The following is a 24,944-nucleotide window of genomic DNA, read 5'->3' on the forward strand; positions in this document are numbered from 1 at the left end:
ACCAATAAATAGAATATATTTTTGTTCGAATTTGGCTTTTGCATGCTTATTTTTTGAGGAGTAAATACAATGGTTGCAGATCCTATTTCCAGAAACAGTTTTGTTGGAGGGATTTTTTTTCAGTGCTTGATTCAATTTACGTTATTTCAGATTACTATCTTTTTCATTGTCAAAGAATTACTTTTGATGATTTTCATGTGCTCACTGCTCACCACCCCTGAACAAAATCTATCCCTGACCCCTCACAAACCCTAACCACTATTAACACCTGAACTCTAAAAACCCTCACCATACCTAAATTACACACATACCCATAAACTCCACCCCTTCCTCAACCCTAAAACCACCTTTCTACGCCTAAACCCCACCCACCGCAGACCCCTCAAAGCCCCTCATCAGACCCAAACTCCATCCATCTCTGTACCTTAAAAAGCTCTTTCTACTTCTAAACTCCAGCATCATGAATCCTTAAAACTCTTCATCACCCTAAACTCCACCCAATCTTCAACCCTAAAAACTCATCACCACCCGTGACGACCACTCATTATTATACGTTAAACATGCTCACCAACTTTAAACTGTGCCCATATATGACCCCTAAAACCCATCCCACCCATAAAGTCCACTCATCAGTAAACCCTAAAAACCCTCACCACCCCTAAATCCCTTTCATTCCTGATACCTAAAACAATCCTCAACACCCCTAAACTTGATCCATCCCTGAACTTCAAAAAACCTCTTATCATGCCTCAGCTCCACCCATCAGTGAGTCCTAAAAAATGCTGATTACCTCGAAACATTGCCGGGGACCCAAACACCCCTCCCTATTCCTAAACGCCACCCAAGATCAATGTCATTTTGTATTTCTCCTTAAAATTATCTTTCTTTTAATGTTTTATTCATTTGTATTCCCTTAAATTTCTCTTTCCCTAAAATTGGTTTTCTATGATATGGTTTCCTCCAATGTGGTTTCTCAATTTTCATTTTTCCATTAATTCAAACACATCAGTTGCAAACATGCACCCTGACCGGCCATTGCACAGTTAAAAACATATGTTGAAACATGGAATGTTACCAAAAAACAGCCGTAGAATTACAGAAAAATAACTAGAAGTCCTCATTACTCATATGCACCAGGTGAAAATAAAACGGTATTAGCAACCATAAGCAGACACATCTAAAACTTGCATGGACATAATTTGCTTAATTAATGTTACCTGTTGCTCCTTGAGTAGGAATGCATCTATGAAATTTCTCTTGTCATCACTATTCAGTTCATCTCTACTCTTCATGAAAGTTTTGCGCAGAAAAGAGTGAATACGTTGTACATTTTGAATTACAGATTTGTGATTTCCAGGCAAGAATTCCAAAGCAGGATATAAATTGTAGAGCTACAATGTAGATAAATAGCAAGCAATTTAGAACATTATATCTCTAAACATACATTATACTAACTAATCATTATGTGATCAGCAGAAATGCAGGTGCAATATTTATCTTACACGTGCATCTGAAAATATAAAATATTTTCCTTTACCTGCTGCTCAACAGAGTAATTGTAAGAATCCAGTAATGATTACAAAACAAAATCTGACATGATCATTGTAAAAAAGTGAATTATTAGTTGGGGTGGATGGTAAACCACCAAAAGTAATGTGTTGTGTCCAAACAAAGCATTCAGTATTTAAACCTGATGCCAAATCCTGGCAGCTGTGGCACAGCGCCGAAAAGCTTAGCTGAGAGAAAATGTGTAAAGCATTTGGAAGTGTCAAAACAGTTACAAAATCAAAACACAACAAATTAGCGCCGGGACACATTTATTGGAGGTAGCTGTTCGCACTCTACAAATGGTTTTATTATTATTATTATTACTATTAAAAATCACACTCCAAATTAGAAAAATGGGGAAAAACATAATAAGCAAAATGACACCAAAACAACAAAAATAATGGGATCCAGAGATATGAATTAGCCAATGGTAGACAATGGTGGTGGCGATTTTCACATTGGAGCACGGGTTAGATACAAGTAGATTGATTCCACTAGGGACTGGCAATAAGAAAGTTGAAAAAGTTTCAATGTCCCAATCTGAAAAGGTACTTTGTTGTTTTTAGGAGGAAAGATGCTTCTCCACATGGGACAAACCTGAAATTCAATTTACTGGCACTACATGTGGGATATTTTTCGCGGTTGGTCCCCAATATTTTCACTAGCAAAATTTATGAAAAAGTTTCCAAACTTCTTTGGAGCCTCAACAATCACAGGATCACAATTCAAAAGCCCCTAGGACCTCTGCAGAAACACATAGAGACTCTTAGGGTGTCAGACAGAGAGGAACAACAAAGTCCAGTCAGGTCCAGTTGCCACTGGTCATCTGGGTTTCTTGACAGGTATATTCCCCTCACTTTTTTATGTACTTGGAGCCACCCAGGGGATCAGCCTTTTCATCTTTGGAAAAGTTTCTGTCCTTGGATTTCAAGTGGAATGAGTTAAAGTCCTTCTCACAGGTCACAGATACCAAGGACAGCAGACTTAGTCAGCATGATACTTTTTGCATGTCCAGCAGTGTTTCTATGAAGGTGCCTTGGGGTGCCTCATTTATGCTTGGCACCAGATAGAGGGTAGGAGTGACTCATTGGCACTCCCTAACCAACAGGGTGAAGGTTCCAGGGTGAATATTTAGTAGTTCCTGCTTGCCTTACTGCAAACAGGCACAAAATGTGATGTGTCAGGGCATTTTCAAGATGGTAAAAGTCTCCGGCAACCCTAAACTTGGGCTTTAAGCACTGGGGGCATGTGTTGAAATGGCATAAGGAAATCACCAGTGTCCTCCCACATCCAACACTAAAATCCATGTATAAAACAGTAGTCTGGTAGGACAAAAGCAGGGTCCTTAAGCAATCTTACCACAACAGTTGCTTTGTGGCTCAATAGACATGTTAAGCAGGATTTGATAATGTGCAGTCAAACTGATGCCCCAGACCATGCTCTGAGCATTCTGTGGAGTTCAGAGTCATATGTACTCATTCTGGTCAGCCTATTGTTTGCTCCTGTGAGGCATGTCACGCCTGTTTCACACCTATTTTGCTACTTGAGCAAATGCTGCCAGCTGGTAGAGGCTTATGATAATTAGCCTTCTGACAGTAAATGTCATCAAATTTCATCAATATTTAATAAAAAATCTGACTTCACCATTGAATTGGATTTTTAATAACCAATAAACATAATTATCTATTACTGATATAACAGCATTAGAACTGTATTCTGTACGTATGTTTTCTACATAGTACATCAAGACCTGCCACAGTGAAAATAGCTTTTAGGGCCTTGTCACTGAATGGGCATGATAACATACATTTTCTAAATTTTTTCTGTTTTAAATGCCATTCATACTACCTTTTGGGCTACAAGTATTACATAGGGCTGACTTGCTAACATTTAAAAGGGAGGTATTTACCTTTTAAATGGGTTATTTTAACATGTTGCACTGCAGGTATTACAATGCAGCAGTCTGGTTACAATGGTAGACCTGAAGCAATGTTTTCCTTTGCCACATGAGTGGATGGCACAATATGTGCTGCAGTCCACAGGTGACTTTTAACTTTTCAAGCCATTAGTATATTTCCACACCATAGCCTTATATAAAAGTAAATAAGCCAATCAGGGATTAGCCAATGTCAACAAGTTTTAGGGATCAGAGCACATAAACTGAGCACTGGAAAATACCAGGAATACAAATCAGCAAAAACATGGGGGTGACCATGCAAAAAGGGTCCTTTTCCCGAAAACATCTATTATAATATTAATTCTAATAATACTAATACTAATAGTAGTATACCAAAACAACAAAAGTAATACTAATAGTACTGCTACTATTCACCAGAATGGAATGGGGTGAAATGTGTTGGGGGTAAGAGGCAGTGTGCTCCCTGACCCCTTCTGTTACAAGTGAGGACATTAAAATATAAGCTCAGTCTGTTCCAAGAAGCACCCAATATGTGGGCCATCCCAAGGGACTGAAGGCATAGGAATTTCAAGTGTAGTAATTGAGATTAAAGTTTGCTCAGGGGATAACAGCGGTTGGACGGAAGCCCCCTTAGTCTCAGTGGGAGGGGTGGATGTTGAAGCCTCAACATAGGGAAGTACAGGCAATGGCCAATCATCACCAGGAACAAGGTTGAGGCTCTGAGAGAAACAGTGGTGGACCGGCTAGTTTCAACAGAGAAGATGATCCTGGACATTCTCCATAGGCTAATCAAAGCTGATAATGAGTTGGATTTCATTCAATAGCAATGGTCAGTTTTGAGTTGGGAGGGGTTACTGACCATATAAATGTAGTTGTGAGCCCTGCCATTCCAGTGGAGCATCTATTGGGAAATGCCCTAGAAACCTCTGTTTTGGCTTAAGTGGAAAGGAGGTCCCATGCTGTTATTGAGGGTCTGCCTGAGTGGGTGTTGTGGCCAGAAGGGCCCATACAGCCTGTCAGGGAAGTCAAGGGGGCCTGGAGTCTGAAATGCAGGCCCAGGTTCTCACCACCAAGTGTGCCATCTGTCAGCCTTATGATATTCCTCCCAAAACCCTTTACCTACTCACCTCCCTTTTTTGGCTTTTTGTTGGCCTTAGGACTCTGTGCACTTTACCACAGCTAACTAGTGCTAAAGTGCTTATGCTCACTCTCCTAAACATTGCTAATTGGCTTACACCTGATTGGGAAATGTATTTTACTGATTAGTCCCTTATACAGTGGTATGCCATATAACTAGGGCCTGTAAATTAAATGTCACCACAGGGCCTTCAGCACATATTGTGCCTTCCACTTACGTAGCCCATTAAAATATGCCCCATGTCTGCCATTGAAGCCTTGTCCCAATCAAACGTTAAACTGCCAGTTTAACGTTTGATTGGGACAAGGTAAGCTTTTCATGTTTGGACTATATGGAATAATACTAAAAAATCTGATTTAATGGTATAGTTGCATTTTAAATTAAAATGTTTGAAAATGACACTTTTAGGAAGCTGGCACTTTCCTGCCCTTAGGCATTTGGTTCCTGCAGCCTCTCCTTGGTCACATGACTGGGTGTAGCTGACAGTTAGACTTGATGAATTCCTCCCAGCGAGTCACACAATATAGGATTTAGGTGTACCTTAAGGGGCACATAAGGATGGGGTGGTGGAGCTGAGCGCAGTCTCACTTGAAACTGAATAGGGAGCGTTCTTTCATCTTTTCCTGGAGATTTTCAACTTCCATAAAAGTGAATGTAGAAGTTTTCACTGCAACTTTGTTGACTATGCTCCCTCCTTAGACACTGCCTGCAGCATTGCCCCCACTGAACTTTTCTTCACTGAACATTTATCTTGAAACTTCTTCGAATTGCAAAGGTTAGCGCTAACTGGACCCAATCCACTTTTTGTATCTGAACCGTGCTCCATTATGGTTGGCCATACTTTTTGACTTTGACTTTCACTAACAAATTTAAAAGTTCATAACTCTGATACAATTGATTGGGTTTTTCTCATTTACATGTCAAATAATTTATGACATTTCACTCTTTTTTGCTAATTTGTCATGGAATTTTTCTTGTGTTGTTTTATTTCTTTATTACTGTTTTTAAAGTGCTGCACAAATACTTTATACATTGCCTCTAAGTTAAACCTGACTGCTTTTTGTGCCAAGATACTCAGGGTTAAGCACAGTTTAATTTAGTGACTTTTTGTGGTTCACCCTGCCAGGGATTCAGGGTGTTGCTGGACTAGGGCTCAGACCCCAGTCAAACAACAACCCAATTTCTCACAAAGGGCAAGCGCTGTGGGAAACCAGCCTCAAAACATCCCACGGCCCTGATGGAATCAGAACCCACTTGAAGCCCAATGGGGAAGAAGGGCTTCTCTTAGAGACCTGCCAGAAACTCATGAACTGCATGAGACAGGAGGACTGTCCAGAGAGGAATTTTGCTAAGTGCAGAAAGAGTGCCCAACTCCTAAAGGTTTGCGGGCCAACCTGAAGTTCAGGAGGGTATCAGTGTAACTCACAGCATCTACTGGGATGAGGATGTCATGTATAGTGAGCCTACAGACACAAACATGGGTAACCAGAACATTAGTAGTTCCACAGTGTTACATGACATTCCTCTTAATCCTAGCCCCTGAAATCCCCTTGGCTGTACATTTGGGGCAGGCCAAAACCTGGAACAGTTTGGTCAGTAACTTTTACTGCCGCAAATGTCTGAAAAAAGGTGAAGGATTTCTATTACTCCTGCACCACTTTTCGAGCCAGTGGCAAGATTCAAGGCTTCCCTGATTCCACTCCCTGTGGTGGGGAGGCCTTTTGAGAGAGTGGGGATTGCCATATTCAAGCTCCCAGACTCTAAAACAGCTTTAGAGGACAGGCTCATCTTGGTGGCAACTCATGCCTCTAGGTGTCCTCCTTGGTATTGTTACCAGAGTAGCATTCCCCAAGGAGGTGAACTCAGATAGGTAGACAAACTTCATGTCTGCCAACTTGAAGACTATGCGGGATGAGTGGAGGGTGACTGACAAGTTCACCACTCCTTATCACCCTCACACTTGTGGAGAGATTCAACAATACCCTAAAAGCTATAATTATGGGGTTTTCTGAGAAACCCTGTAGGAAGTCAGATGTCCTTCCCCCATGCTTTTTTATTTTTCTATGAGGAGGTACAAGAAAAGAAAGTGTACTTCACCCCTTTGACTTTTCGTATGAGCACACTGTCAGGGGTCCCTGAAATCGTGTCTGAGATGGGTGGGAGAAATCTCTCAAGTAACCAAAACAGGACATTGTGGACAATGTGCTCGGCTTGCATTCCTGCACGACTGAGAATGGAAAGAGGGCTAACAAAAACTTGGATCCCAGCTAGGAGCTTATTATGCAGTGATATTACCATAAAGCCAACTTGGTGAAATGCCAATGGGTGGGTGGAGGAGCCATGGCTCCACTGGCACTCCAGGACCAATGACTGGGCCCTTCACAGTACTGGAGAAGATAAGTGAGGACACCTACCTCGTGTATCTTGGTATCCCAAAAAACTCTACAGGAGGATCCATGCCAACCGCCATAAGCCTCACTTTGACAGGGCAGCATGACCATGCTCATGGTCACAGGTAGAGGTGGGGGGTGAATCATTTCAGAGCTCCTTTCTTACAATGCCAAGGATGCTTCAAACGGAGGGAGTAGTGCTCTCCCCTACAATTGACAGAACAGCAGCAGATACTTGCCAGTTGCTAGGGACGTTTGCTGGACTGCTCTTAGTGACACTTGTACTGGCTCAGCAGTGTCGCATGCCATTGACACTGGTGAAAACTTACCTGCATAAAAACAACATCTACAGGTTATCAAATAAAGTGAGGGCCAGCATTCACGCAGACATTGCAAAAATGTTGACCTTCCCGGTGATTTAGCCATCTTGTAGTCTATGGGCCAGCCCATTGATGCTGGTTCTCAAGACCAGCCCGAAATCAGGGACTCCAGAACTCAGGTTCTGCTTGGACTACAAAGGAATGAATGTCATCACCACGACAGATGCACACCCCATTCCCAGAGCTGATGATCTCAACAACGGTTTGGGGGCTGCCAAGTATCTCAGGACATTTGATCTTACCTCTGAATATTGGCAGATAGTCCTGACGGAGGAAGCAAAGGCTTTTCTGTGCACTGTGACTCTGCTAACCAGGCCTAAGTGCATGTGCTCTGAAGCGTGAAATATGTTGAACTCTGTTATAGTACTAACTTGCATATTAACTTACCTTTAATTTCCTAGTATATACTACAAAAGTGCACCCAGGGCCTGTAATCTAAATGTCACTGGTGAACTGTAGCATGCATTCTGCTACCCGCTGCAGTTATAGTGGAAACATGACTGTTGGCATATCATTGTAGCCTTGCTGTGGCAGTTTCGAAGTTGTATTCTGACCTGTCAAAACAAACCCTTTTGACAGGTAAATAAATTTGTTTTAAATATTCATATTCCACCTCTATGTAGGCCTGATAACCCCTAAGGCACGTAGGATGGTATTTAAAATTAGGACTTTAATACTTAATGTTACACATGTTCTTGCAGTTAAGCAGTCCCAAAGGCTATTTTCACTGTAGCACAGCTGGCTGTTCCATAGAAAAGTGCTCCCTTACATTATTACATAATTCTAACTTTCTAACATTTTTAAGATCTATTGCAAATCTAATTTAATGGTAAAATTGAATTTATAACAACTATTCAAGAAGGGTACTTTTTGAAAGTTACCTCTTTCCGGCCTAAAGCCTCTGGAGGCTGATCTACATGAGCTCCAACCATCACTCTGTAGCTGAATAGCGCCCAGTGAGGTATGAAAACTGTTCCTAGAACAGGACAAAGACCTTGAGTGTAGGGAGGAGTTTCTGTTCCTCTGGCAGGAATGCCATCAGGGCTGTGTGAAACTTGATTAATTTCGAAGTGTCCTATAGTGTCCCAGGCTAATGTAGGAGCAGAACTGGCCAATACTTCCTTTTTTCCCTAGTCAGATGGTCACCATTCCCAGTAAGAGAGGAACTGCCCCCCAAAACAGGTTTGAAGTGACCACAGAGGAGGGATTGCTCCTTTTCCTAGCAACACCTCTGCACAAGGGAAGATGGATTTTACCATTTTATATTTGTGCATTAGAGGAGCACTTTGGATTGTTTATTGTATAGATAACAGGAACTGTTGCAAAAGTGGGTAGGGTTACCCCTGGGTCTTTGTTTCTGCTTGTTAGGCAGGGGCCTGGAGTTACCCCCAGCCATAGGCTACTGCCATGCATACATATAGCACTCCTGGATACCCGCTATACAAATGGCAGAACAGAAGAAGGACTGTGCCTGCTGAGACCTGTGAGAAGACCTGACAGGCTGGACCTGTTCTCACTTGTACTCAGGGCAAATACGATGATGTCAAAAGTCAGTTACCTGATTTCCTATTAGCCTACTGATGCACAACAAGCTACAAGTTCTCTTTTGCTGAGGGGCATAGCTGGCCATTTCCAACTGGACCTGCCATAGACCCTCCTGGTGGCTTCTGTTGCAGTGAATCTTGAGTTCAAAGTGCTGATTCTGAGGTCCCGGGACCCTTGGCTGGGTCAATAGTGTTCCTCCTAACATCCTGAAAGACCTGAAACTTAGAAGCTTCTTGACTCCAACTCCCCCCGGAGACCAGAACAACTTTTAAAGTCAATCTAACAAAGGCGTGTTACCGCTCACTGTTTTTCTGCAGCAGCAAATCTGTTTCAATGAGATTTTATGGAGAAGCTATCCAGCTTTGTGGACTCCTGTGTGTCTACCGCTTGCAGCCTTGCCCAACCAGAGGATTCCAAGCTCCAAAAAAGTGAATAAGGGCCTGATTTATACTTCAGTGGTTGAGCCTTTGTTCCACCAGGTCAGCAGAGTAGATTCCTCCAACATCCTGGCTTAGGTCCAGACCGCCGATTTATAAATAACCGATAAACTGGCGGTCAATTATAAAGCATTGCCAGGAACCGTCATCACAGGGAATCATGTCAATGCATTTCGTTGTTTGGAGCAGGGCTCCATCAATATGACGGAGCCTTGAAACAAACAGATTTCTTTTTTCAAAAAAAAAATTCTAACACGGGATTCTAAATTAGCTGCTATTTCTATATCTGACTCACTCTCTATTACGGTTGGTCTTAAATTATGCCTAGGTAGCAGTCCACCTCAACCAGATGACCGTGGTTGCCACTTAACACTTTTTGGCCCTATGTTTATTTAAAATTTTAAAAATTCATATCTCCAGTTCTCCTTAATAGATGTTTGTATTTTTGTGTAATATTGTTCATTAAATTCGTCTGTATTGTTTTTAAACTCAAGTGGGATTTTTATGGTGTTTTGTTTTTGAGCTTTTAAGTGTTTTGGTACTTCTATATGCTTAACACATTTTCTTAAGTTAAGCCTGTTTGCTCTGTGTCATAACTACCAGGGGTTGAGCTGAGGCTTAAATTACAGAAACTTTTAATGGACATAACAAGAATAGTGATATTATTACTTGTGGTGAACTACCATGTACTCCAGATAATAATACACTTTCTCACTATATGTCACTTGTCACTGCAGAAAAAAACTACAGAAAATGTACAATCGGGCAACCTGAATTATATTTGGACTCAATAAATGTAGTAATTTCAGAAGCTATCTTGAAACTTTGGTCTGACTTTAAATCAGGGATCTGATTATCTTTTGTGTAGCGCTACCCTACATAAATGTTAACAGGTCCGGATTTCGATCTTTTAATTCTTGTGTATACAAGTTTTTACATTGCTATTATTACACATATGTATGCTCTGTTAAGGACTAATAAGTGAACTTACTTTAACCATGGGTGTTCCTATTAACCTTAGGTTTTCACAAACCAGCCAAGTCAGCTTCAGCAGTGTGGGATGATCATATTCAAAGCGGTGTCCAAGCACTATGGAGGCGATGATATTGGCAACAGCAGAATTCAGCATCACAGTGATGTCAAGGGGCTTTCCTGGGAAATGTGGGAATAAACTGAGTTAATTAAAATAAAGACACAAGATATTTCATAGATATGTTTGTAGTGATGCATTTCTAATAGCAGATTATTTTCAGACATGCATGTAGATGTGAAATGTTTAAAAGGAATATCGTTTGCAATATGCAACTGAAAAAAACATAATTTCTTACACTGCTCAAGCCCAAGACAGAAGAAGAAAAACACTAGAGGCAGTTTACATCAGTGCCATATATAAGCTAATCAAAACAAAATATGGCATGCAGCTAAAAACTAAAGAACATGCATTAGCAAATCTAATCGACCTGACTTTGCCAATGCTTGTTTGCTGCCGCTATTGGCCTTGCCAGTGACTGAAAAATAACATGGCATCCATTGGCATAGCCAAATGCAGCTGGTGCCCATCTTGGAAATGGCATTTTACATAAGTCCAAGATACAATTTGATCTTGGAAAGGGCTAAGAATTAGTGTACAAAATAACAGCCATGCAGTCTGAAGAACAGTCATGTGATGCTCCCTAATTGTAAAAGTAAGTGTTTTAATGAAAATGCTTCACAATACAAAATCAAAGGGACTCGTTATGATGTCGGGTAGACTTACGGCCCCCCAACACCGTAGCGGTCTGGAACCGCCAGACCCTAGGTCGGCAGTTCTGACCTCAGTATTAGGAAGCGACCGACGGTCACAGACATCCATTTTATATCGGAAGTTTGTGTGGCAGGCGGAAAAGGCCCACAGCACAAGCTTCAGTTCGAAAATGGATGTTTGGAAACATCCCAGCATCGTGTGGCAGGCACCCCATAGCGGAGGACCAGGAGAAAGGAGGCCCTGATATGGGCCCCAGAAGTCACTTTTCAATAGCCTTTCCATGTCGTAAAGGCCAACATGGAAGGGCTGTTGGAAACCCACATTGTAATCCTGATGGCGAAGCCGAGGCTGGCTCCGCCATCATTCATGGGATTGCAATTCTGCTCCTCTTCCGACGGACTTTGTAAAGAATCCCCCCGCCATCATTGTAATGCTGGGATTGGAGGGAAACTCTCGGTGTCAGGCAGAAAGTCTCCGAAAGACTGTCGGAGGCTTTCCGCCCGACATCAAAATCAGGCTCAAAGTTTCAAATAACTGTTTTCACATTCATTGTCCTTCAATCCTTTTTTAAAATCTTTAAGTGAATATTTAATTTTCTATGTAAATGTAAATCAAAGAAGAACGCAATTTGCTTTAGATAACATTAGTTCCCAGGCAAGTAGAATATTAAAAGATTTTGGGGCTTATTCATAAATTCTATTAACAAACCTACGAGGATAAATATCCACCTCCGCCTCTCCTATCTTTTCTTCCAGGAGATCCTTACACTCTGAAAGTTTACTACTTAATAAATGAGGGAAGGTCCGGGAGGGTAGCTGGAAAAGGGACCTATTTACTACTAAATGGGAGGGGTTCAGGGAAGAGTAAAGAGGGGTGTAAAGTATCGATGCTCAGGCAGGCTGGTGAAATTTGAATGTTTATTCTTAGAAGTACAAGGAGAGAGACACAGCGCATCTTGATACATGAAGAGTATTCCTCAACCGTCCACTCTGGAACATGGAACATAGGTCATACCACGTAGGCATAGTGTTCCATGTTCCAGTAGGGAAGACCACAGGATAAACAATAGTAGCAATAATGAAGTACTGGGTATTTTAGACCCAGCGGTGCAGGGGCACACACCCTATGACTTCGGGGTTTCACCCTGTTCCGGACCTACAGAAACACAGAGTCTTCTAGGTGAAGTCAAAGATTCGTTTATTGGCTGCAGACCAATGACAGGTATCCTAGAAGTACAACAGCGTGTATGTTCTCAGGAGACTGCTGAAAATCATAGGAACGGACTTCTCCTTAAGTACAAAATATCATGCTCCAGGCATACATTCCTTGGTTTACGATATGGTCATATAAAGGTATACATTACAAACGAAAAAGCAGAGTCATGATGACCATCCCACATTCCAGTTCGGCCAGCCCACAATGATTTACACAGGAAGGTTCAGATCCCATGTTTGAAGTAAATAGACCCCCCAATAAATATGAGCATCTCCTGTTTTGGGAAACAAGTCATAAAGCAAGAACAAGCAGGTGTGGAAGAGATTAGCCGGGGGATTGTGTAGAATGAAAGGGTTTTATGACGGGTCAAGCCCTGATACGAATCACAGGTGGAAGGAGGAAGGGGAGCTCGTGAGACCGGTTTGACCCGGGGCAGCAGAGCCAGCTGCCCAGGTCACAGAGAAGTCAGAGGGAAAGCCCGTGTACTGTGAGGCCCGTATTAACTCCATCATAGCCTATGTGAGGGCAATGACAAGATGGCCACTGCTTCCAAAATGGAACCCGCGTAGTTGAGCAGAATACGCGTACACAGTGCATTCGTAGCTGGAACGGCACATAAAGCACTCGTACGTGCCGCATTTACCATTTGCGGTTCGCTAATACCAAAATAGACAGAGGTAGGGCCCTGTCCCCTACGCGGTTCCGAATACTAAAGTACGACAGACCCTCCTTTTGCCCTTACATAGGCAATCACTATACTCATCTTAATCCGAGTCTAGGTCAATGTTCACGAAGTCATGGAGATGTTGCTGTAGCATCATCCTATTACTTAGCTCGTCCCTCGATACAGGTTTCCTTACACATAAGGTAGCACAGAGGCCACATATCGCAGGAGCACACTGTATGCATAGACAGAACAGGAAAAGAATGGCTAAGATCATTCCAATGACCATCAGAACTTTCCAACCCCAGGCAGATATCAATTCCCAGAACCATCCCATCAGTGACCAATCTCCCTTATCCACGTGTATGGCTTCAGATATTTTATGGAGTTTGGAGATGGCCTGATACACTGTTGGAGCATTATCTGGTATGAAAATGCAGCAACTGGATTGGATGACCTTGCATACCCCACCGCGGTCTGCAAGAATAACGTCTAGGACCATGCGGTTCTGCAAAGTCATAAGGCGATCCGCTTGGAGCTCAGCTGTCAAATTACTAAGGGCACCAGCCGTTACATTGACGGTGGATTCAACCACACGAGTCAGCTGTCTCAGGTTCCTACTATTGACCATAGGTCCCCAAAACGGCAGGAAACCCAAGAAGAAGTCTCCCGCTTCCTGACCGGCAGTGTCCTCCTTACTAATCACGCCTCTCACAACTCTGGTCTTGTGATAGTCAGAGGCAGCAGTAAATGTCGGCGGTAGCAAGTTCGCAATATAACATGTGCCCGAGAAATCAGGGGGCAGCCATGTATATGCTCGGTCATGACAGATGAAATATGTGCCCTTAGCAGCCAAAAACGCAGGGGAAAACTGTGACGGGAAAGTGTACGTTTCAGTACAGTCACTTCTTCCCAGTTGAGCCCTAGGGTTCTGACCATTACCCTGTAAGCAGAACCGACCCAGGTGGGGTACGACCCAGATTGGAGATGAGATTTTTCGCTGTCTTTCACCCAGACTAATACTATACCCCGTCGCGTTCCATCCTACATAAGGTCTCAGCTCTTCTTTGGGAATGGACGAGTATGCATTAATATCCCTACTCATATCGGCAACTCCTTTCATCAAAGCCTTATTATTGGTGATGGGTCTGATGGAACGCGGTGGGCGAGGGGAGTATGTATCTAGGGCGTAGAGAAACATGGTTTGGAATGCCCATGACGATCCATTGTAACTGTACGGTAGCACCAGGTAGGGAATACCCTTGTTAGTGGTATGGGGCATTAACCCACAGACCCAGCAATTGGTCGTATTCATTACCAGTTGGTGCTGGTGCAAGAGTTGGATAAACGAGTTATTTACGAACTCTGATCGTCGGGTCTGTTCGTGCTCAGGCAAAGGGTGAAAAGAGTGAGAGGAGGCAGTAGAAAGAGATATAGGCTGTTGAGTGGGTGCAATAGGTTTTGGAGCAGAGAAAAACACACATCCTACAATAAACATCATGATACTACACAGTGTAACAAAGCACAAAAAGACAAAACATTTACTTTTTACAATTCTACACATCCTTGTTTGAGAGTTCATTTCCTCAATCGGTCTCTCCATCCTACAAAACTCCATCCTCTACTCGGGCCGCTCGCGGTGGATGAGTTTCTTCTGCTAAGGAGTACGCCTGTCAGTCCAGGGAAACGCCCTAGACCAACCAGAACCGTTGACCTAGCGTCTTCGGCCTGTACCCCAAAGTCTTGGCACCGCGACCCTGCGGCAGAACCCGGATGGTGGTTCGAAAAACAAAAATCAAGAAAGTCCTTCAGATGGGAGAGCAAAAAATGTCAAAAGGGAAATAATGAGGAAATCTTTATTTGTCCATGGGCCTAGGTCTCAAGTTATAGCGGAGATGGCCGGGTGCTGTTTGGTCTTGAAACAAAAGTTCAGGCTCAGTGGTGTCCAGTCGATTTGATGGCGGCACAGCTTCCTGCAGAATATTGTCACTCTCTTGGACTGAAGCTGTGTCTCTTAAGCGGGCGTCACTGAATGGTACAAAGCGAGGTACAATGTCTGTCTCTGAGTCGGCGATACCCTCGTTGACCCACTGGTCATATGGCAGAGGCAAGGGAACTACCTTGCAGTGAGTACCATGAATCCAGTGCTTCTTCCCTTTCACTCGCACTGCTGATCTTGTCGAAAGAAGAACAAGATGGGGGCCGATCCAGCGAGGTTCGTCGTTGCCCTTACGCTGGAAATTCCGGACCAGGACCCACGAGCCAGGGTTGATGGGGTGTCCAGGAGGTTCAGAGGCTTGGGGAAGAGTATCATGTACCTGTTGGTGCAAAACACGCAGTTTAACAGTCAAATCATACAGGTAATCGAGCAGTACTGGATGCTCAATCTCACTGAACTTCGTAGGCCTTGGCACACCCCATACGTTGGCCGGGCGGCCAAAGACTACTTCATAAGGACTAAGTCCCACTCGTGAGTGTATCGTCATTCTGGTGGACAAGAGTGCTAGAGGCAGAGCATCAGGCCATTTAAGACCAGTGCTCGCCTGGATTTTGGCCAACTTGAGCTTTAAGGCTCCATTGTAGCGTTCAACTAGTCCAGCTGATTGGGGGTGATTTGCAGCGTGGAATTTCTGCCTTATGCCTAAACCTTCACATACATTCTTCATCACTTTACCCACAAACTCACTTCCATTATCACACCACACCATTCTCGGCATTCCAAACCTGGGGAAAAACTCCTTCACAAGGGCTTTGGCTGTGGATAGGGCAGTGTTATCTTTCAGAGGATAAGCCTCTACCCATTTTGAGAAAGCACAAACAACCACTAGTACATATTTCAGGTTGTTGCATCTTTCCATGTGAATAAAGTCCAGCTGCAAAACTTCGAATGGACATGATGGGGGTGCAAAGTGACCGGCCGGAGTTGGGGTTCCCCTACCAGGGTTGTACTTCAGGCATACTATGCAATTCTTGACCACATTCTCTGCACACTTGGGAATCCCAACATTCTGCCATACTGGAGCCAACAACTTACAAATACCTTTCGTACTGATATGCGCCATTCCATGTGCCATAGTAACCACTGGAAGCACATATGCATCAGGCAACAACCATCGCCTATGTTCTGTCAGGTCAATCCAACAACCATTCTCATCCAACTTACCCAGACTCTCTCTCCACTTGCTTAACTCTTCTTCTGTAGCTTCAGCCTGAAGCGACTTCACACTCTCTATTGTGTTCTCACACATTCCCACATCATTAACCCATCTTGCGGGGCCTGCAACATACATTCTAGTCTTCACATTCTGTGCTGTTTCTTTCGCGGTCTCATCAGCAAACGCATTCCCTCGTCCAACATCATCTGTGACTTTCCTATGCGCACTGCATTTCATGATCGCAACTTGCAAAGGTAGGGTCAGTGACTCAAGGAGATCATTCACCAACTTGCCATTCTGAATTTTAGCTCCATGCGACGTCAGGAACCCACGCTCTTTCCACAAACGCCCAAAATTATGAGCCACGCCAAAGGCGTACTGGCTATCTGTGTATATGTTCACTCTCATTCCTTCAGACAACACACATGCTCTCGTGAGGGCGATCAATTCTGCTGCTTGGGCCGAATTATGTGGCACTCGTGCAGTTTCCACGACCGTATGTAAAGTCGTGATAGCATATGCAGCAGTCGTGTCACCATTAGGGAGCTTGAAACATGACCCATCTACCCATAAAGTGCCATCACATTCAGTCAGGGGAGTATCCTTGAGATCTACTCTCCCTTTCGTCTCCTCTTCTGTCCTGAACAGACAGTCATGTTGCTCAATCCCATCTGAGTCTGCTGGAATCGGCAATAATGTGGCTGGATTCAGCGTATTGCATCTTTTTATGTGTATGTGATTCGCTAACAGTGTGAGTTCATACCCTGATAATCGCGCACTAGTCAAGTGTTGTGTCTTGGTTCTATTTAATAATGTGTCTACAGCGTGTGGAACCATGACAATCAATGTGTTGTCCATTACCAGACCAGCAGATTGTCGGATAGACATCGCTGCAGCAGCTGTCGCTCTCAGACAGCTTGGCAATGCCCTCGCTACAGGGTCCAAGGTGGATGAAAAATACGCGCATGGGCGCGGTCTGTCGCCAAAAGGCTGTGTTAACACTGACAACGCACATCCATCCTTCTCGTGAACATACAATGTAAAAGGCTTGCTATAGTCAGGGGTGCCCAACACAGGAGCTGAACATAACGCATTGCGTAATTCCACAAAACTTTTCTGGCACTCTTCAGACCATGGGATAGGATTCGGTGTGTCTTTGCATGTTAAGGCTAATAAAGGTTTTGCCAACAAAGAAAAACTAGGGATCCAATGCCTACAGTATGAAGTGATGCCCAAGAAAGCACACACTTCTCTCTGTGTTTTCGGCACACTCAACTGTGCAATGGCTTGAATTCTTTCTGGGGTCAGTTTCCTTCCCTCCTTCGATAAGAGATGACCTAAGTAGGTCACTTCTTGTCGACAATATTGCAGCTTAGAGAGAGACACTTTGTGATGGTAAGCGGATAAATGGCGCAACAGTGACAATGTGGCTTCTTTACAGATCTTTTCAGTATCCGCAGCGATCAGTAAATCGTCCACGTTCTGGATCAGGATAGCGCCACTAGGTAAAACAAGTGCATCAAGCTGCGCTTTCAAAGCTTGACTGTATATGGATGGACTCTCGCAGTAGCCTTGGGGAGCGCGTTTGAAGCGGAAGCTTCGGCCTCCCAGACTAAAACCAAAAATGTCTCTGCTCTCTTCTGCAATTGGGATACTAAAGAAAGCATTCTTTAAATCGATCACTGAAAACCATGCAGCAGAGGCTAGAATCATCGTTAACAAGGCAGTTATATCAGGGACAACCGGAAACTGAGGCACAACAATCTTATTAACCTCTCTAAGATCAATCACAAATCTGTAAACAGGTGGCTGTGAAGGGTCCGTTCGCTTTAAGACAGGTAAAATCGGACTATTGCAAACGTTGCCTCTTGTCTCTTCAATCACAGCCTTATTAATCAAGTCGCTGACAATGTCTAACAATGCTTTCTGGCCTTCATTAGAGATCTTGTACTGGGGAATACGTGGCAGTCTGACATTAGCCTTCAGAGTCACCACATATGGTGGTATTTCCAAGAGGCCCACATCATTGGGACCAGTAGCCCAAAGGGCATCCGGAAGGGATGACAATTCAGGTGGCATCGTGTTTTTAGACAAATACATTGGAGAAACCACTTTCTTGCCTAATGTAAGTTGTACTCCTGAAGGAGAACAATACAGTGTAGCGTGCAATCTTTTCAACAAATCTAATCCCAGCAAATTCTCACCACAACCTGTTGTCAGGATCAGGGGCGCTTTCAGCTCGCAAGGTCCAACAGAAAGCGACATGGGACTGGAAATCGGGTTCCTAACTGGGGCGCCAGAAAAACCTACTGAAACATTTATATCGCCAGACAAAGGTGCGCCAGGGAGTTTGGAATGCATGATTGAACTCTTTGCAGCACCAGTGTCTAGCAGAAAAGGCTCCGTTACATTTGCTGTAGTCACCTCAACATACGGTCCACTCTGATCCACTGGCACTGAAACAACTCCCTCTCTCTGTCTATGGCTATCCTAGTAATCATTATTCTCTGCATCACCATCTTCTGCATAATAATCATTATTGTAATACTGAGCCGTATTACTAGTCGCATTAGCTTGCTGATCAAAGCTATTAATGGCGCTTTGGGGCGGAAGAGGACGCGCGTTTTGTGGAACACTTCCACGCCCTCTGCCTCTAGGAGCTTGCTGACCACCTCTACCTCTTGCGCCATACATATTACCGTTCCGTTGCATTAATTTAGGACAACTATATTTAAAATGACCTTCCTCTTTGCAGTATGAACATTGGTTGGGACCTACAGGGACACGTGGTTGATAATACCCATTCATTTGCTGATTAGTCTGAACTTGTTGAGGTTGGTGATAGACACCTTGGGGTTGCCTATAATTATTACCGCCGCCACGTGGTGGATAGGCCTGCTGTAAAAGGACCTTTGTCTTTAGTTCCTTCGTTTTCTTCTCCGTTCTATCTTTCTCGTCTTTATCTCTGTTTTCATAATACTGTGCAGTAGCCAGTATTTGCGCTGAAGAAGAAACGGCCCAAGAACTCTCTGAATCTTTCAACTTTTTACACAGGTCAGGGAGTAAATTCTGCACAAACTTATCCACAAACAACCGTTGGCCACCCTCAGTACTCATATCTTGCCCACTGTGGTCAATAAACGTTTCCTCAAACCTAGTAAAGAAGTCTGACACTGTCTCATCTTTCTTTTGCTTACATGCAGATAACTTGTCCCAATTTACGCGCATCGCAGGCATTATTGTCTTCATATACGTGATGATTCTACCAGGCAGTTCAGCTACTAAAGGTTCTGGTTTCGCACCACCCGTTTGTCTAGCATCAGCAGCAACAATGTTAGCCCATGTATCCCCTAGTTCTGCATCGTGATCTGCATTACGAATTGATCCCCATAGAGGCTGTGGAACAACATTACCAAACAACATGTCTATGTCGGCCAGATTCATAATGCATGACCCTGCCGTCTGTGACAACTCTTTATAATAACCTGCTGGGTTTTTACGGGGATCAGGCAATGTCTGCTTAAGTGCTAACACCTCAGAGCGCTTCCATGGAACATGCACCCAAACACGCTGGAAATGCGCTGCCACAGCGGGGTTACCACCGGCAGCTGCAACCGCTTCCTTCCATACCGGGGGAACTTCTCTCATAGGGTATTGTCGCGCTTTTGCCTTTTTCCCCACAAGGACCTCGTGTTCAAACAATGACTGTTGGCAATCGTCATTCCTTAAGGACAATACAACCGCAACTGCTTTATCTACTTCGCGGTCCACAATTATACCAGTTCCAAAATCGAACCTCACTCTACACAATTCCTGCGGGTTCGGATTTCTACCACTATCCTCCAATTCTTCACAGAGAATTTCGCACATTTTCTCGAATACATATCTCTGTTTCGGGGCATCCCATTGATGGAAAGTGTTAACAACCGATTCCACATCATACAGTGAAGGAAAAACGATCCATCTACGCGCCATGTGATCTATTACCTTTTTCTCATCGGGGTTAGGCAATTGGCTGCGCAACTGCTTACGCTGTACACCAGGAGTTGCACCAGATGACCCAAAGAGAGGCGACATTAATGTAGTAACCACATTAGCTAAACGCTGTCGCGCTGAAGGAGAAGCTGAGGCGAGAACAGGGGGAAAAACAGAGGGAAGAAAAGAGGATGTAGAGACAGGTACTGGAGTGGTAGAAGGAAGAGTGTTAGGGGAGGCAGTTACTGGATTAAGCAAAGTCGCAGGAAGTGCGGGGGTAGTTGGAAGCACTACCGGAGGCGCTTGAGAAGACTGCGCTACAGGAATAGGAACTGGTTGCAAAGCAACTGGCGGTTGCGGCAAGGCTTGCAGTATATGCACTGGAGGTGGCATATTTACAAGCTGGGGAGGCGCCGTGGCAGTTTGAGCATACGGGGGTGGCGAACTCAACAAATGCGACATTAAGGGATCTTTCTCCTTTTCTTCTGACTCATCCTGCTTAGAATGTGGCAAAGCTGGGTAACATTTGTCAATCCCTAACTTACGCTGCCTGTGCAATTGTTCATTCATTTGCTCCTCTTCATTATCTTTAAATTGTACAGCTGCTTGCATTACTGACATACCTCTCTCTCTCTTATTCTTTTTCGCTAGCTTAATTTCCTTCTGTTTGGCTTCCTTTCGCCATAAGCGGAAAGAGTCAAACATCGCCGGCCGGGCTTTCTTCTTAAACAATTTAATTTCCAGATTATCTAAAATATCGGTATCAAAACTACCATTTTGGGGCCATTTTAAAACACCGTCTTTCCTGGTGTAGTGGATCCACACTTCGTTATATGCAATGGGGCCTACGCCATGTTTCACATAGAGCTCATAAGTTGGAGTTCCAACCGGAGGAACCGGACATGATTCTTCCAGCTGGAAATCTTTTCCACAACCCAAACAAAATAATCTACCAAATAGTCCAGAACCAGGCATCTTCGCTCACTAGTCTAGATCCAAACGTCAAAGGATTATCGATTACGATATTCTCGTGAATACACGAGTCCTCTGGCTTTGGGGTTTGCAAACACCAAATCACCAATCAAATCAAACGATCCCGAGGGATACCAAAACAAATGGGAGACGCTCCACTTATACTTAACTGAATATTGCTGATCGATGACGTCACCAGAAGACTCTCTCGATTGTTTCGCTCTCTCAAACTCGTCAAGGGTCCAAAACAGGTCGATTAATCAGGGCAGCAGTCCTTCGTAGCCGTCGGGACGCGGAGAACCTCGCAGAAAAGACTTTCGGACCACGTCGACATGCAGGGGTCGATGAAGTGGCGGCCTTCCTCCGGAATTTCCACACGAAGCTCCTCACGAACCTCTGGCTTGGACTGGTACCGCTGAAATCGGCCCCACGTTGGGCGCCAAACTGAAGTACTGGGTATTTTAGACCCAGCGGTGCAGGGGCACACACCCTATGACTTCGGGGTTTCACCCTGTTCCGGACCTACAGAAACACAGAGTCTTCTAGGTGAAGTCAAAGATTAGTTTATTGGCTGCAGACCAATGACAGGTATCCTAGAAGTACAACAGCGTGTATGTTCTCAGGAGACTGCTGAAAATCATAGGAACGGACTTCTCCTTAAGTACAAAATATCATGCTCCAGGCATACATTCCTTGGTTTACGATATGGTCATATAAAGGTATACATTACAAACGAAAAAGCAGAGTCATGATGACCATCCCACATTCCAGTTCGGCCAGCCCACAATGATTTACACAGGAAGGTTCAGATCCCATGTTTGAAGTAAATAGACCCCCCAATAAATATGAGCATCTCCTGTTTTGGGAAACAAGTCATAAAGCAAGAACAAGCAGGTGTGGAAGAGATTAGCCGGGGGATTGTGTAGAATGAAAGGGTTTTATGACGGGTCAAGCCCTGATACGAATCACAGGTGGAAGGAGGAAGGGGAGCTCGTGAGACCGGTTTGACCCGGGGCAGCAGAGCCAGCTGCCCAGGTCACAGAGAAGTCAGAGGGAAAGCCCGTGTACTGTGAGGCCCGTATTAACTCCATCATAGCCTATGTGAGGGCAATGACAAGATGGCCACTGCTTCCAAAATGGAACCCGCGTAGTTGAGCAGAATACGCGTACACAGTGCATTCGTAGCTGGAACGGCACATAAAGCACTCGTACGTGCCGCATTTACCATTTGCGGTTCGCTAATACCAAAATAGACAGAGGTAGGGCCCTGTCCCCTACGCGGTTCCGAATACTAAAGTACGACAATAATCTTAAACAGGGAAGGAATGTAACACATTTCCCTTCTTACAGAAAAAGAAAATTAATTCAAAAACCTTAAAGGTAATTATTTTTGCAGAAAAATTGCTCTTAACTCTGGACGCTAATGATTGTGTAGGATAAGAAACATCAGTTGAAACATCAGTAGGATTCTGAAATACAATTGGTTTGTCACTATGTAAAATTTTACATTTTGCAACTCTTCTTACATCTCAGACTCTACCATCTTGGGTAATGACACTGTTTTTGCAAACCTTCACCACCTTGATAGGATGATAACATTTGGAATAACCTTTAGTCAAAAACCCAGGCTTCCTGATCCTGACCCACTCCCCTACCACAAAATCAGGAACTTTGACTTTCATTTTAGAGTCAAACCTCCTTTTCATTTCATCTTGTTTATCTTCAACACGTTTGGCAACAATATTAATATCAGTCATGTCACTGGTTTTGTTGATTTATTTTATCCACCATGGACATATTTCAGATGAAGGTTCTCTTCTCTTCAATAATCTGAAAGGACTTATACCAGTAACCGAATGTGGAGTAATACAGTACATCCACAACTTCTTCCTAATAACCTCTAACCAAGGTTTATTGGACATGTGAGCTGAGTGAACAGCTTCCTTGAGAACTCGATTAAATCACTCTACTTGACCATTTTCCCTTGGTTCATATAAAGAAGTAGTCAAATGTTTGATATTACGCATATTAAAAAAACTTCCCATTTTATGTGATGTGAGTTGTATCCCATTATCAGTTACAATTTCTTCAGGATAACCCTCACATACAAAAATTTCCTTAAAGAAAGTGATAATCACTTGGGATGAAGCATTAGCCCCAAATTTGACCTTTGGCCATTTAGAATGATAGTCAATCATGACTAAAGCAAAACGAGCATTTGAAGGTAGATCTCTAAAATGTCCAGAAATGTCAAAAGCTACTTTTTGCCAAGGAAAATCTGGCCACGAGATAGGTTTAATGAGAGCAGATGAAGTATGAAGCATTTTATCACTATTGATGCATTCTGGACATTCTCTGACAGTCTTATCTACCATTTTGTCAAGACCTGGCCACCAAACATTTGCCCTGATGAGACGCTTCATAGAGGACATACCTAGATGAGTCTGATGAGTAAGTAACAGAATTTTTTTTTGCATGGATAGAGGAGGAATAATCTTGTTCCCTTTGAAAAGCAAACCATCACTTTCTTCTATGTCTGCAGAAATACGACAGAAAGGAGCAAGATCAGCAGAAGCATATTTCTCCTTGGGCCACCCATTTTTGGCACAATCAAGGATTTTCAGACATAAAGGGTCATTATTCATTTCTAATGTCCAATCACTCTCAGATAATTTTATAAATTCATGAGACACAAAATCTTTTATCGTGGCAATTATGTCTATGTCCTGTTCGATAGAAGAGACATTCACATCATTGCAGGGCAATCTTGACAGGAAATCAGCAGTGACATTGTTCTTGCCAGAAACATAAGCCACCTCAAAATCATTCTGCTGAAGATGAGAAGTAAGATGAGCTATGTGGGCAGCAGAATTCCAACCAACCCCTTGAGATAAAATACCGACCAGGGATTTATGATCAGTTCTAAGTGTGAATCTACTTCCCCACACATACTTGCGAAAATGCTCAATGGCCCAGATGCATTCCAATAACTCCCTTTCAATTACGGCATATCTTCTTTCCGTCTCTGAGAGGGTCCGTGATGCAAAGGCTACACACCACTCATCTTTACCAGCACATTGGCTAAGGACTCCTCCCAAGCCATAAAGGCTAGCATCCACAGTAATAATACACCTTTTATTGAGACAAAATAACTTCAAAGTAGGAGCATTGATAATTTCCTCCTTGATCTGTCTAAAGGCTGCTTCCTGTTTATTCGTCCAGACAAACTCAGAGGATTTTCTCATTAACTCTCTGAGGGGTTTCATTTTTGTGGCAAAATTCTGTATGAATTTACTATAATATTCACACAGCCCTGTGAAAGAAAAAAGTTCTCTATTATCAGGAGCTGGTGCATTGATAATAGCATCTACTAAAGTTTTTTTAGGTACCACACCCTCACCAGAAAGTGTGTGTCCTAGATATTCTACAGAATCACAAAAAACTTGCATTTGCTGGCCTTGAGTGTTAAACCAAAATCACCTAACTTTGTACACACTTCTTTAAGATGATGATAATGTTCATCCTTATTTTTTGAAAATACCAAAATATCATCTTGGAAGCATTTGACAAAAGAGCACAGATCTTTAAAAATATGTTACATAGCTCTTTGGAATACAGATGCGACCGAAGCAAGGCCAAAGGGCATCCTCTTAAATTGGAAACGACCATGGGGTGTTATGAAAGCAGTGTAATGTTTGGAGTCATCAGTAAGTTCAATTTGATGGTAGGCTGATCGAAGATCAAGAGTGGAAAACACAGATGCACAATCTAACATACACAACATTTCATTGATGTTTGGAAGAGGATGGCAATCAACAACCAAATTGGTATTGAGTGCCCTCAAGTCCACACATAGCCTTATA

The 24,944-nt window shown here is 43.4% G+C and overlaps 1 protein-coding gene across 2 annotated transcripts in view; it reads right to left on the minus strand.

The window, feature by feature from the left end:
- The window catches only part of LOC146816622 (cytochrome P450 2K4-like), a 312,169-nt gene that overhangs the window by 185,377 nt on the left and 101,848 nt on the right, over window positions 1-24,944 (minus strand). For both annotated transcript variants that reach the window (XM_085610496.1, XM_085610497.1), the window contains exons 4-5: window positions 10,348-10,508; window positions 1,218-1,391 (exon numbers count right to left, since the gene is read on the minus strand). In XM_085610496.1, the coding sequence (XP_085466622.1) occupies window positions 1,218-1,391; window positions 10,348-10,508 (335 nt within the window). The remainder of the gene's footprint in view (window positions 1-1,217; window positions 1,392-10,347; window positions 10,509-24,944) is intronic.

Source organism: Triturus cristatus, chromosome 6, assembly GCF_964204655.1.
Source record: "Triturus cristatus chromosome 6, aTriCri1.1, whole genome shotgun sequence".
In the NCBI taxonomy this organism is placed as follows: Eukaryota; Metazoa; Chordata; class Amphibia; order Caudata; family Salamandridae; genus Triturus; species Triturus cristatus.